This window comes from Trachurus japonicus, chromosome 14 (assembly GCF_045865225.1).
Source record: "Trachurus japonicus isolate A0001 chromosome 14, Traja_1.0".
NCBI classification, from domain to species: Eukaryota; Metazoa; Chordata; class Actinopteri; order Carangiformes; family Carangidae; genus Trachurus; species Trachurus japonicus.
Genome location: NC_140920.1, coordinates 7567883 through 7580448, shown reverse-complemented (window position 1 = coordinate 7580448; position 12566 = coordinate 7567883). Strand labels below are relative to the sequence as shown.

The following is a 12566-nucleotide window of genomic DNA, read 5'->3' as shown; positions in this document are numbered from 1 at the left end:
CCTATACTGTATACAGTATATACGTGTTGAAAAATGTGTTTCCCAAACCACAAGGTGAAGTCCTCAAATGTCTTGTTTTTACCACAAACCAAAGAGATACTCAGTTTATTCTCATAAAGGAACAAAGAAACCAGAAATATTCACATTTAAGAAGCTGAAATCAGAGAATTTTGACTTGTTTTCTTTAAAAAACTACTCAAACTGATTATTAGATTATCAAAATAGTTGAAGGAGATGAATTTAATAATTGATTATTGTGCGATTAATCGATTAATTGTTGCAGCTCTAAACAAAATCCAAGACCTTTATAAACAAAGGTTATAATATGAACCAAACCTCTGGCACTGATTGCCCTAACAGCCCTTGTGCCTATTGTGCAGTTCATCACTTCCTCTTTGAAAGGAAGTTCACCAGAAATAAAACCCACCAAAATAAAACACACAAATAAATGCTGCAATGGCTCCATCCTACAATAAGTAACCCTAAACCTACAATAAACACTGAACAGGCCCTGAACACAACATTGTGCGTCACATAAATGTAACATTTTCTTCCATAAAACATATAATTCAAACTATTTAAATAATTAATTCCAAACTGTGTAGAACTGATATCAACTTTAATGTTTGTTGTAATCTGACATGTCAACACTTCTCAGTTGTGTCTAAAATGAAAGACAAACTCCACCAGCTGCGACAAAGGGATCAATAGGTTTTTATTTATCAATATAGTATATAAAAAGCCATTATAACTAGTGCCCCCCCGCCCCTCCATCCACTCCAGAGTGAACTACACGTCTGTGTCTGTCTGCAGGCTGCAGCTGGGGGGAGTCGACCAGAGGCTCCATCAGTTCAACCCATTCAACACGGCGACGCTTGTTTGTGTGGGACCGATGGCCGTTAGTGACGCCGCGGGATCAAACACCGTCACAGACACAGTGGATCTATTTCCTTATAACACAGTGTTGTTTTGACCACGAGGCATCACCGCCCCCTTCCCCATCCCCCTACACAGACACACAGACACACATACACACAAGCCGGACGCCAAGCAAGAGAGTCGACTGTAGTACGCCGCCGACGCTGCTGCTGCCGCCTTCTTCTTCGTTCTGGATTTGCTATTCAAATTCTCCATGGGCGGCTACATGCTACTCAAACATGAGGAAAGACTATTATTGTCCCAGGATGCAATGCAAACAAGATATTTTATTTGTGTCCAGGAAACAGGGGAGAAGATAGTATCAGGAGCAGAATTACTGCTCGGTTCATCGATGCCGGAGGAGACGAGGCGGCCCGACGTCCGTTCGGACCATTAGAGGAAAATGTAAATCAAGACAAAACGGCACCAAAATGATAAACACATCTAATTAGACTGAGCATCAGTCAGTTCAGTTACTGAGGCCAGTTGAGACAGATGACAGAGGTCGCCGAGGTCACTGTGCTCCTGACACTGTAGAGGAGGAGGTTCAGCCCGAGGTTAGATACTGTAATGTCCTGAACTTAGGAAAGGTTAAAAACAAAAGAAGAACAAAAGGACGATCTGGAGTTTCCAACTGGACTAAAAGCCTCTGAGCACTGATTCATCACACCTGCTTTTCTGGCCTCTTTTCCAATCTTTAAGTCTGTATGAATGGGTAACAAAGAAAAAATGCAGAGGGGAAATAAAAGTACTTCTACTTAAAGAGGAACTCTACTTCACCCAAAATTGATAAGTCACCAACTAACCGTCATGCCAAGGAAGAGTTTGAAGAACTTTCAGAGTTATCAAAACGCTTTAGGAGTTCCAGGGGGGGTCCGGCTGGCAACGGATATTCATATAATGACGGCGGATAGAGTTCACTTGAATCATCCAAAACACACACTATGAAACATCCAGATACCTCCATACTGCTCGTCTGTACTGACCCAAGTGTCCTGAAGCTGCCACATGAAAAAGTTGTTTGGAAAAGATTAATGTGATCTCTGTTTTTAACCTTGTTGTAGCAGTAGCTCCCAGTGGCTCTGTTGATGTTTGTACGCATGTGGGAAATTTGCTACGAGATGTTCATTCGTCGTTGTAAAACACTGGATGTATGATGTAAACACGGAAGAATATCTCAAAGCAAATCTCGCGCAGCCACTGAGAGCTACTGCTACAACAAGGCTAAAAACAGAGATCACATTAATTTTTTCCAAACAACTTTTTCATGTGGAGGCTTCAGGACACTTGGGTCAGTACAGACGAGCAGTATGGAGGTATTTGGATGTTTCATAGTGTGTGTTTTGAGCTCTATCCGCCGCCATTATATGAAAATCCGTTGCCAGCCGGACCCCCCCTGGAACTCCTAAAGCGTCTTGATGACTCTGAAAGTTCTCCAAACCCTTCCTTGGCATGGCGGTGAGTAGAAAATTGGTGAATTATTGATTTTGGGTGATGTATCCCTTTAACTCCAAGCTTCAGAGTTAACAGTGTTTCCCATACATTCATTTATTCGTGGCAGCCCGCCACAAATACATTTTTCTGCTTTTGGCTCGACCAACGCAATATCGTTCCATTCATTCATCTCTGCATAGCGCTCTTTCTCTGTTATTGTCGTCCACACACACAGACAAGCTCACATGCATGACAGTAGTGCGCAGTAAAAAGCTAAACTCGTACCTCCCCGATCAGGGAGTGAGAGTGAGCGAACTATAATCTAAACGCTGGATGTCACGGTTGTACCTTCATTTTACACACTGGACCTTTAAGTAGCAAAAACAACGTTCAGGTGGATGATGAAGCCCAAAAGTATCTGGTTCTGGCCGTTTGTGTTTATGTGTGGACATGGACATGGTTTTAGATTCCAAGTTAATGCGAAAATGCCGTCTGTTGCCAACCAGCAAGCACCTACACTAGAGAATAAGAAGAATAAAGCCTGAATCGTCGAAAGGTAACGATGACTGATGCTATGGCTGACTGATTAATCTAATTTTAATTGTCGGACACGGCGCCTGAAACGTGTTACAGCATCAAGCCTCCCACTCTTGTTTGTGGTGCATGTGTGTGGCAGTGTGGCAGTGTTACAGCGCCACCACAGGCCTGGTGTGTGTACTACAGTGTATTGAGGAACTGTATGGTTACATAATACCGGTATGCACATATTTGATTACTTATCACAAGTCATATGGTCATTGCAACATTGAACAGTGTCAACAACGTGAACTCTACTGAAGAACCCCCTGCAGCTTTTCCTGCATTGATATTGAAAGAGGAGGTTTCCGGTGGTTTTCTCTGATAATAAATAAAGGAAGTGATGTTTGTTTTTGTCTCTTCTTCATGGGCCACGTTAACAAGGTCAGGCTGAGTACAGCACCGTGTGTGTTAACGTTGACGATGAAGCTATTAGAAATAAAGGAAAGAACTCATTGAGTAAGAGACAAAGAGAGTCATTTTAAAACTTCCTATAGTGTTGTCAGTGTCAGTGGTGAAACATGGTGGAAAATTCCCATTTTTTTCACAATTAGCGGCCGAGCAGCGCCTTAAAGAATGAAAGCTTTTCCAGGGAGGAGATAGACTTTTACTGTGAAGAAGTCACAGAAAAAACACTGGCAGCTTTGAGATACGAAAAAACAAACACACACACAAGTTCACAGAATTTATGAGACGCTCATATCCACGAAAATGTTACGACTTCTCACTAAAATATCACCAAACAACTGAACAACAAAATGTCAGCTCCACGACAACCAAACATGCCCTCAACTAGAAGTCAGGCTCCGTCAGCGGCCGATGACTGTGCACGCCCCCCCCCCCCCCCCCTCTCTTATTGTGCACTCAGTTACATCATGTTTTTGCACACAGAGGTAAAGCCGGCGGTAACACCTCTGTTACTTCATCAGTAAACTACAGACGTCCTGTGTCTGTGAGAGAAATGCTGAGTTTTAAAGACGAACTGTGCAGGATTTTCACCTTAAAGGAGAAGTGCCGGTTTTTTTTACAACCTGGAATGGCATAAAATATGGTCGTTTACTCACCCATATACAGTAACTTTGGTGTCATTAGGATCCTTCAGACGGATTTAGATCCATTCAAGAGCTGCGTATATCCATATAGTGGGAGTGATTGGGGCACCGAAATGCAGCCTCTAAATAACACATTGCCCCGTAACTCGTTCATTTCACCAATATGTTGTTATGATTCTCTAGTGCTGTTCCCCTCTGACTCCGTAGTTGTCTGATGCGGCTGCGCATGGCACTCAGAGATGACATCATCCAGTTCAGAGGTCAGTAGGTCAACCTACAGACCCAGGATGACGATAACAGGCAACAGCACTAGTGATTTAGAGGCTGCATTCTCCCACTATATGGATATACGCAGCTCTAGAATAAATCTAGATATCGTCTAAAGGATCCTATAATGACACCAAAGTTATATGGGTGAGTAAATGACCGTATTTTATGCCACAAAATAGGTCCAGGTTGTAAAAAAAAAACAAAACGGCACTTCTACTTTAACTATGCTATGTCCCAGCTCTCGTCTCTGCAGCACCACCACACAAACGTAACGCGCCCCGTAACCCGTAATCTCTTGTTTATGACAGATAAGACTACACTAATATACACATGGTAACATGGTAGATGATATATAACGTTATTCACCGCTCCATGGATTGATTTCTCATCGGCTTCGTTGGAAACAAATGCACATGGAGGAGAGGAGGGTTAGAGACACAGAGGAGGAGACACCAGACTGGAGAGTTCAGATTTAACGTGAAACATCATTATTGTGTTTTTACAGTGTTCAATCAGGAGAGGAGGAGACCTCTGAACACATATTCCTCCCAGCTCTACATCTAGTCTGACCCTGCTGTGTGTGTGTGTGTGTTATTTTAGATTTGTTAACACGGTTAGACAACACACACAGACACACAGACAGCTGTCTGCTGTTGAACTGTAGTGGCGGTGACTGTGGACAAACAGAGGAGGTGAATATGACGAGGATGTTGTTGATTTGCATATTTGTAAAGATGCAAATACATCAGCCCTGAACGTATCACTGAGTCCACTGTCGGTAAGATACTGTACATATATTGATATAATTACAGTGGCATCATGCAAAAGTTTGTCCCCCCCCTGGTCCAAATGTCTGTTACAGTAATGTGAACAGTTCATCAAGTGGAAGATGAAATGATCTCCAGAAGACATAAAGTTACAGATGACACATTCACTTTACATTTTAAACTATATGATCATGTTTTTTATTTTCATCTTTTATATTTTCAAACTGACAGAAAGGGAAAAGGGCCCTCAGCAAAGGTTTGTCCCCCCTGCATAGTTAGTAGCTAGCCCCCTCTTTGGAAACTATCAGAGTGTGTAAATAGTAAATATCTTGACCTTGGTCAAAGTTAACTGAGAGCTCAAGTCTCCTGGGTTTCCCCATTCTTTTGCAGGCTGCTGCTTTGTTTCCCTTTTTCACTCTGAAAACTAAAATAATACACTGATATTGATCAAAATATTGAAAAAGAGTGTTTCATGTTTAACTTTATGTTTCATTTCATCTTCCACTTGTTGATTTGGGGATGTGAGGGTTAAAGATTCAACACAGTGCAGCAGTGACTGACACCATCTCACCTGCATTTAATTACTCTGAATGACTGAACGACATTTGGTCCCATAATCATAAACAGTAAATCTACACAGGATATTACAACCTGACATGAAGACACAACATTAGTGGCTGGACGCACCGATTAAAGCCTTGTCAGCTGTGGTTGTTTATTTTTTTATCAGAATAAACAACAGGAACATAACGAGGAGGAGTCTCTCTGGCTTTTAACAGCTGATCTCATATCTTTTAATCTTTTTACCATTTCAGTGAATTTGTAATTTACTTGTTGTACTGTTGCTTGTATTTAAAAAATGTTTTTAAGTGAAATGTTTAATTTATGGTCAAGTTAAACCAAGTCCAGTGTCCTTAGAGCGCTGTAAAACTGTAAATTGTCCCTTTTTTTACTCTCAAGTACTCTTGCAATTAACGTCTAAACAAATAATTGTCAATAAAATGTTAGAGAATATAAAAACAAAAACATCCTACATAATTTTAACTGGGGTTAATGCCTTAGCTCCACAACAACACACAAAAAACTTCAGTTTGGTTTCAGAGAAAGTTGGAAAACAAAGTTGTGTGAGCAAAATATCTGTGTTAAAGCTCCATATTTTCATCTTTCATCCTCTGAAGGTCGGTGTCAGCCAATCAGAAGAGAGGAGGAGGCTTATGATTGGCTGACTGTTTTCTGAGTGATTCAATAAAAATAAAAAAACAGAGCAGATTTCTGAATAAAACACTCAGAGACACCAAATCCTCCAAGTTGTTGGGTGGATGGATGGTGTTGTCCAGGTGGTGAGGGGGTGGAGCTTTGTTGTGACATCACAAAGTGACAGGAAGTCCTGACGGCTGGTTTTAAGGCTCAGTTTCTGAATACAGGCTGTGTGCATTTCTCTGTGGACTGAGGCTTTGATACTTTCACAGTATTAATATAGAACCTGGACCTAACCCTAACCCTGATTTATAATCACACTACACATGGACATCTACCTTTATACTGTATGGAGCTTTAACACAAACATCTACCTTTATACTGTATGGAGCTTTAATACAAACATCTACCTTTATACTGTATGGAGCTTTAACACAAACATCTACCTTTATACTGTATGGAGCTTTAATACAAACATCTACCTTTATACTGTATGGAGCTTTAACACAAATGTTTACCTTTATACTGTATGGAGCTGTAAAACTGACTTAAACCTTTAGTTGAATGCGTTGAACATTTCCAGTTGCAGAACTTTGGGTTATCCTGTAAATAAAATAAGAATAAATTATTTCTAATTGTGACAAATTTCCTATTACAGTTTCATATCCCATCCCGTCACTGAGACCAAACAGGACGACAGCTAAATAACATTTGATCAAATCTAATAAAACCTCTGACTCTGATGGTTCTGTGCTTCTCTTTTCCTTTTGATGTGTCCTCGTCCGTCTATAATCAGCCACTTGTTATGAAAAAGTTTTTTTTTTTTTTTGCTAAACGTTTTGTGAATGAACATTGGATGTCGGCCTGAGGAGACGGGGAGTCAGCAGCTGCACATTGCGCTCGTATACTAATTGAATGAATCGGTGCAGAGGTTAAAGGTCACCTGAGTTCATTCTGCACTGAAACAATCAGGACAATCAGAAAAGGGGGAAAACGCATCCAGAGAAAATTACATACTAATAGGTTTACCAGTTGGTATGTAGCCTATAGCGCCTCATTGACGTATGCTGATCACGTGTACCGTACGGACTGCTCGCTCTCGCACGTCTTTGCCCACAGGAAGTGATGTCACAGTCAGTTATATAGTCCATTTATCAACTGGATTTTAGGTATTATTTTATCCTTATTTTTCATTAAAATGTTTTTAAATCAGGTTTACAGATGATTTTCTTGAATTTTACTATTTATACTGTGAAAACTCCATTTGATATAATAAATAATAAGTTATTTTTTCATTATATTAGTAAAATATAACACCATAGCGACGCCATTACCCTTTTCATGCCACACACCACAGTTTGGAAATCACTGCTTTAGGGTGATGTTAAAAAATTTAAATTTCCCTTAACTTTTTAACTAACTACAGTAGCGCACAGCTCTCTTTAGCATCTACATGGCGGCGTAAAGCTAATAACAGTGAAGCTGAGGAAGAAAAGGAGAAAGAAAAGAAACGCATGAGTGTGTGTGAAAATAATATGATCTTTGATCTTTTTGTGCTGCGTGCGTGGGTCGATCAGATATTTCAGATAAAACAGAAATAAACAAGCGATCGTGGCCAGGCCCACTCAGGAGACAGGAAGTGAAGCTTCTCGATGGAGGATCTTTGATGTATAAAGCAGCAGCAGCAGCAGAGTGAGCGCTCTGGCCAAATGAAGATCTCCACTGTCTATTTCCTGCAGTGTCAGCTCTGTTAACTTAATGGTGATTAATTAATAAATTAATTAACACAGAGAGGAGTCGGTCGTGACTCTCCTCTCCTACTCTGCACATCGTGACACTCAAACAACTTTAAAACAAAAACAAACTGCTAAATTGATTTGACATTAACGAGCTCTGATTGCCTGGTCGGAAATCGTCCAGAGAGCGAAGGCCACGCCGCCGGGAAATGACGGTCAAGTTAAAAGGAGTGACAGATTCGAGATTTAGAGTTGGAACTGGAGCTGAGGAGGAACTTCAACATCAAACAGAAACAAATGACATTTTCATTCATATCTGAACTGAACCACAAGTAAAGAGAGTTCCCTCAGTGCTGCAGACACATTCCTCTCCTTAAGCATCAGCAGTGAAAATAAAATATAGTTGTTGTCCAGACTTATTGTTGGTTTTCATGTGTTTGGCGCTGCATTTAAAACTGCACTTACTCACTGTTTCATTATAAAGACAGAATGACTTCAGAGTAATGAAGGAAATCGCCTCAGATTTATTAGTAATGTAAATTAATAATTAATAATAAAGTACTTTAAGTTCCTACGAATACTTTTCCTTCACATTTGTCTCGTTTCCCATCAGTTATCATAAAAAAAGTAATCTACATGCATTTGTTTTATGATAATTAGTTATATTATGTTAATAAATTCTATTTTTTCTATTAAATATTATCTTTTAGCTTCCATCATCTTTTATTTTTTGTATTGTATGTCTTGTATTTGGACCTGAGTCTGTAATAAAGTTTGCAAAAAAGCATTTTTCATGCCATGCAGCCTTTAACATGAACATGAACATGAACACTACTCCATGATGAGTCCAACACCCTGCAGCTGCAACACGTAGTGGATTATAACTGACTAAAATGATCAGCTGCTGCTTGGAGCAAAATGACAAAAAAAATTCTCTGGATTCTTCCCTTTGACACGATTTTGTAAAGTTTCAGTGTTGTTGCTCAAACATCTAATTCGTCACAGTAGTTTTTGGTAGAGAATAGGAACTCTGTTTGATTAATGGAGAAAATAATAATCAGCACATTATGAATAATGTAAATATTAATTAGTGGCAGCTTCAATATGGACAGTACAAACAAACTTTGAGCTCTGTGAGCTGTGATTGTCTGCTTCGTGCCTCCTCAGCTCCAGCTTCCTCTAATCTCCAGCCTGTGACTAATTTTAAGTCTCAAGTCGACGCCAGGGCAACGGTGATAAAATCAGCCGTGTAGAAAAGAAATACAGACTGAACCGTGTGTGTGTGTGTGTGTAAAATCAGGGGAATGCTCCTTTTTAACCAGCTGAAAAATGTAAGAAATGCCAACGTCGGAGGTGCCTCCACACCTGATCATCCGCTGTGTTATTTCAATTTCTCCCCTCAGACTCGCTCGTCCTGATTTCTCTGCTCTGCACAGCTCGTCTATAGCGGTTCGTTCCACAGTGATAAAAGAGCATCTTCTTCTTCTTCTTCTCCTCCTCTGAGCTCAGATGTTAAAGGGATAGTTCACTCAAAATTCAAATTTCACTCATTATCTACTCACCCTCATGTCGACTAAGGGCTGGGAGAAGTTTCAGAGTCCTCCGTGGCTTCTCTGAGTTACAGCGGGGCTCCGTGCAACACTGCATGTCCATATAACGGTTGCAAATGGATACCAACTGTCTTCGTAACAAAAAGACACACCAAAAAACATCCTATACCTCCATGCTGCTCGTCTGTAATGTCCGTCTTGTATTGAAGCCCCGAAATGCGAAATTGTTCCGAAAGTATGGAGGTATTTGGATGTTTTTTGGTATGTCTGTTTGTTACGAAGACAGTTGGTATCCATTTGCAACCGTCATATGGACATGCACTGCTACGCGGAGACCCCCTGTAACTCAGAGAAGCCACGGAGGACTCTGAAACTTCTCCCAGCCCTTAGTCGACATGAGGGTGAGTAGATAATGAGTGCAATTTGAATTTTGGGTGAGCTATTATTTTAAGGTCTGTCTATCTGTCTGTCTGGGGGGACGTGATGCCTTGCTCAGTGGCAGCAGATTAGCTCCCAGTGGGGGATCATGACACTCATCTCCTCTGCAGATGGCATCAGGATTATGTTGTTGTTCAGTGAGTGAGTCACCACAACCTTTGTCTCCTCCTCTGATCTCACAACAACAACAATAACAACAACAACAACAACAACAACACACTCATGGATGTTTCCTCTCTTCACAATAAGACGACGGCTCGCTCATAGTTTGACACACACATACAGAGGCATCATGCAAAAGGGAACAGTTCATCAAGTGGAAGATGAAATGATCTCCAAAAGACATAACGTTTCAGATGACACATTCCCTTTACATTTTGAACTATATAATTTTGTTTTTTATTTTCATCTTTTATATTTTCAAACTGACAGAAAAGGAAAAGGGCCCTCAGCAAAGGTTTGGGCCCCCCTTGCATAGTTAGTGGCTAGTAGCCCCCCTTTGGAAACTATCATAAATAGTAAATATCTTGTCTGATACCTTGGTCAAAGTTATCTCAGAGCTCAAGTCTCCTGGGTTTCCCATTATTTTGCAGGCTGCTGCTTTGTTTCCCTTTTTCACTCTGAAACTGTAGAAAACTAAAATAATACACTGATATTGATTAAAATATTGAAAAAGAGTGTTTCATGTTTAACTTTATGTCTTTTGGAGATCATTTCATCTTCGATGAACTGTTCACATTAACACACATTTGGACCAGGGGTGCCCAAACTTTTGCATGACACTGTATCTATATTTGATTATATAGAACAGGTTCTGACCAAATGTTCCTTTCATGACATAATTAGTATCATAAAGTTATTACAGTGCTGCTGCAGGATACAGTAAAAGTGTTGAATATTTCAAAAAATATTGTATCATGACTCAAGGATCATGTTTAAAGGAAATGCACCAACATAGAAAGATTGTTGGAGAATTGATGATTAGAAATAGTCATCTAGAAAACTAAAATAACACAATATTGTTCATTTCATTTCATCTTCCACTTGATGAATGTTCACATTAACACACATTTGGACCTTTTGTAAACTTTTGCATGATGCCACTGTAAATCTCTCCTGGTGAACCTTGTGCAGCCCTACAGGTGTCAGCAGGGCCTGGCCTACTATACTAAAATGAAATCAAATCCAGAGGAGTGTGAAAACACCACAATCACGAAAGTGCAATCCAGTGCACAAAGTAGAAAAAAAAAGAAAAAGAAAAAACTCTGAGTAGCCTACCACAGCTGCTCTGCCTCAACATCCTGTTTCGCAAACGTACAGCACGATGCTGCAACATCAGCAAAGGGAAACCCACTGCTGCTGCTGCTGCTGCAGACACACTTCACATTTCACAGTTCACAGTTGCAAATAACCAAGGAGCCAACCAACCATCCACCCCGCTGCTTCCGGACCTCGCTACTTCGCCTTTTCTTCGTAGTAGAAGCGCCAGACTCCCTTTAAAAAACGAGTCAATTTTACGCGCCCTTTGGTTTCTTCCGTGTGCGTTCTGCGTTTTGCATTTTGCATGTGACAAAACCGACTGTGTTTTATAAGTGAAACAGAGGCCAGAAGTTCATTAGCCTACTTTGTGGATATTAAAGGTCTGACATCCACACATCCACCACCCCCACCTCGGTGTCCTCGATCTGCTCTGCCCAGTGGTGGCAGTTTGCGCATGGAGGTCAAACATGTTATTATAAAGGGAATAAACCGAAACAGGCTGCAGGCCGAACTGATCTTCACTTATCCAGAAGTTGAACACACGAGTTAACCCGTTCGTAACGTTTGAATAAACTCAGGAGTGAGGCAGGAAACTTTAAACTGCTCAGGTCGGACATGGACTTCAGCGCGTCAGATTGAGAGACGAGAGGCGGAAATTATATATAGGCTATATTTTTTTTTATGTTTAGCCGCAGCATCAAAAGATTTGATCCCCGGCCAAGAGGAAGTGCAGTAACGGCGAACTGTCACTCCTCCTTCCTTCTCCTCCTCCCGTATAGGTAGGTAGGTAGAGAGAGGAGCTGTCAGATCTCCATCCTCCTCCTTCCTTACCTTCCCGTGCTTTCAGCAGCACCGTGTTGGCCACGATGTTCTCCAGCTCCATGTCGATGCTGTCCGGCACCAGCAGCAGCAGCAGCAGCAGCAGCAGCAGCACCACACCGAGCTCCTGGTCCCCCGCGGCGGCTTGCTAGAGTCTCAGTTTCTCTATTCCTCCTCCCTGAAATGAACTGAACTGAACACCGACCCTCAGTCCCTCTGTCAGTCCGTCCGTCCGTGCGCCGCCTCCTCCCGCCGCTGCCCCGCTGAGGAGGAAGAGTTCAGCTCCGCGTCCGTCCGCGCTGCGCCTCAGAGCCGTCCGCTGACAGTCCGCGCCCCTCCTCTGCTCTCCGGTCTCCTCCTCCTTCTCCTCCTCCTCCTCCTCCTCCTCCCTCTGTCTCTCCGCCCTGCTGGAGCCCGTGAGAGAGGAGCAGAGCAGCAATAGATTTTTTTTTTTTTAACTTTATTAATAAATATATAGGCTACATAACAAAAACTGTCAAGCCAGGGGAAGAGAGAAAATACATAAAGGTAGGCTATACATATACAAAT

General features: G+C 41.4%; 1 protein-coding gene across 1 annotated transcript in view; it reads right to left on the bottom strand.

Moving 5' to 3' along the window:
- Positions 1–12200, bottom strand: part of grk6 (G protein-coupled receptor kinase 6) — a 67299-nt gene extending 55099 nt beyond the window's left edge. Inside the window, exon 1 of the mRNA XM_085797266.1 lies at positions 12030–12200. Within this exon, the coding sequence (XP_085653392.1) occupies positions 12030–12081 (52 nt within the window). The 5' untranslated portion in view covers positions 12082–12200. The remainder of the gene's footprint in view (positions 1–12029) is intronic.
- Between the last annotated feature and the right edge of the window lie 366 nt (positions 12201–12566).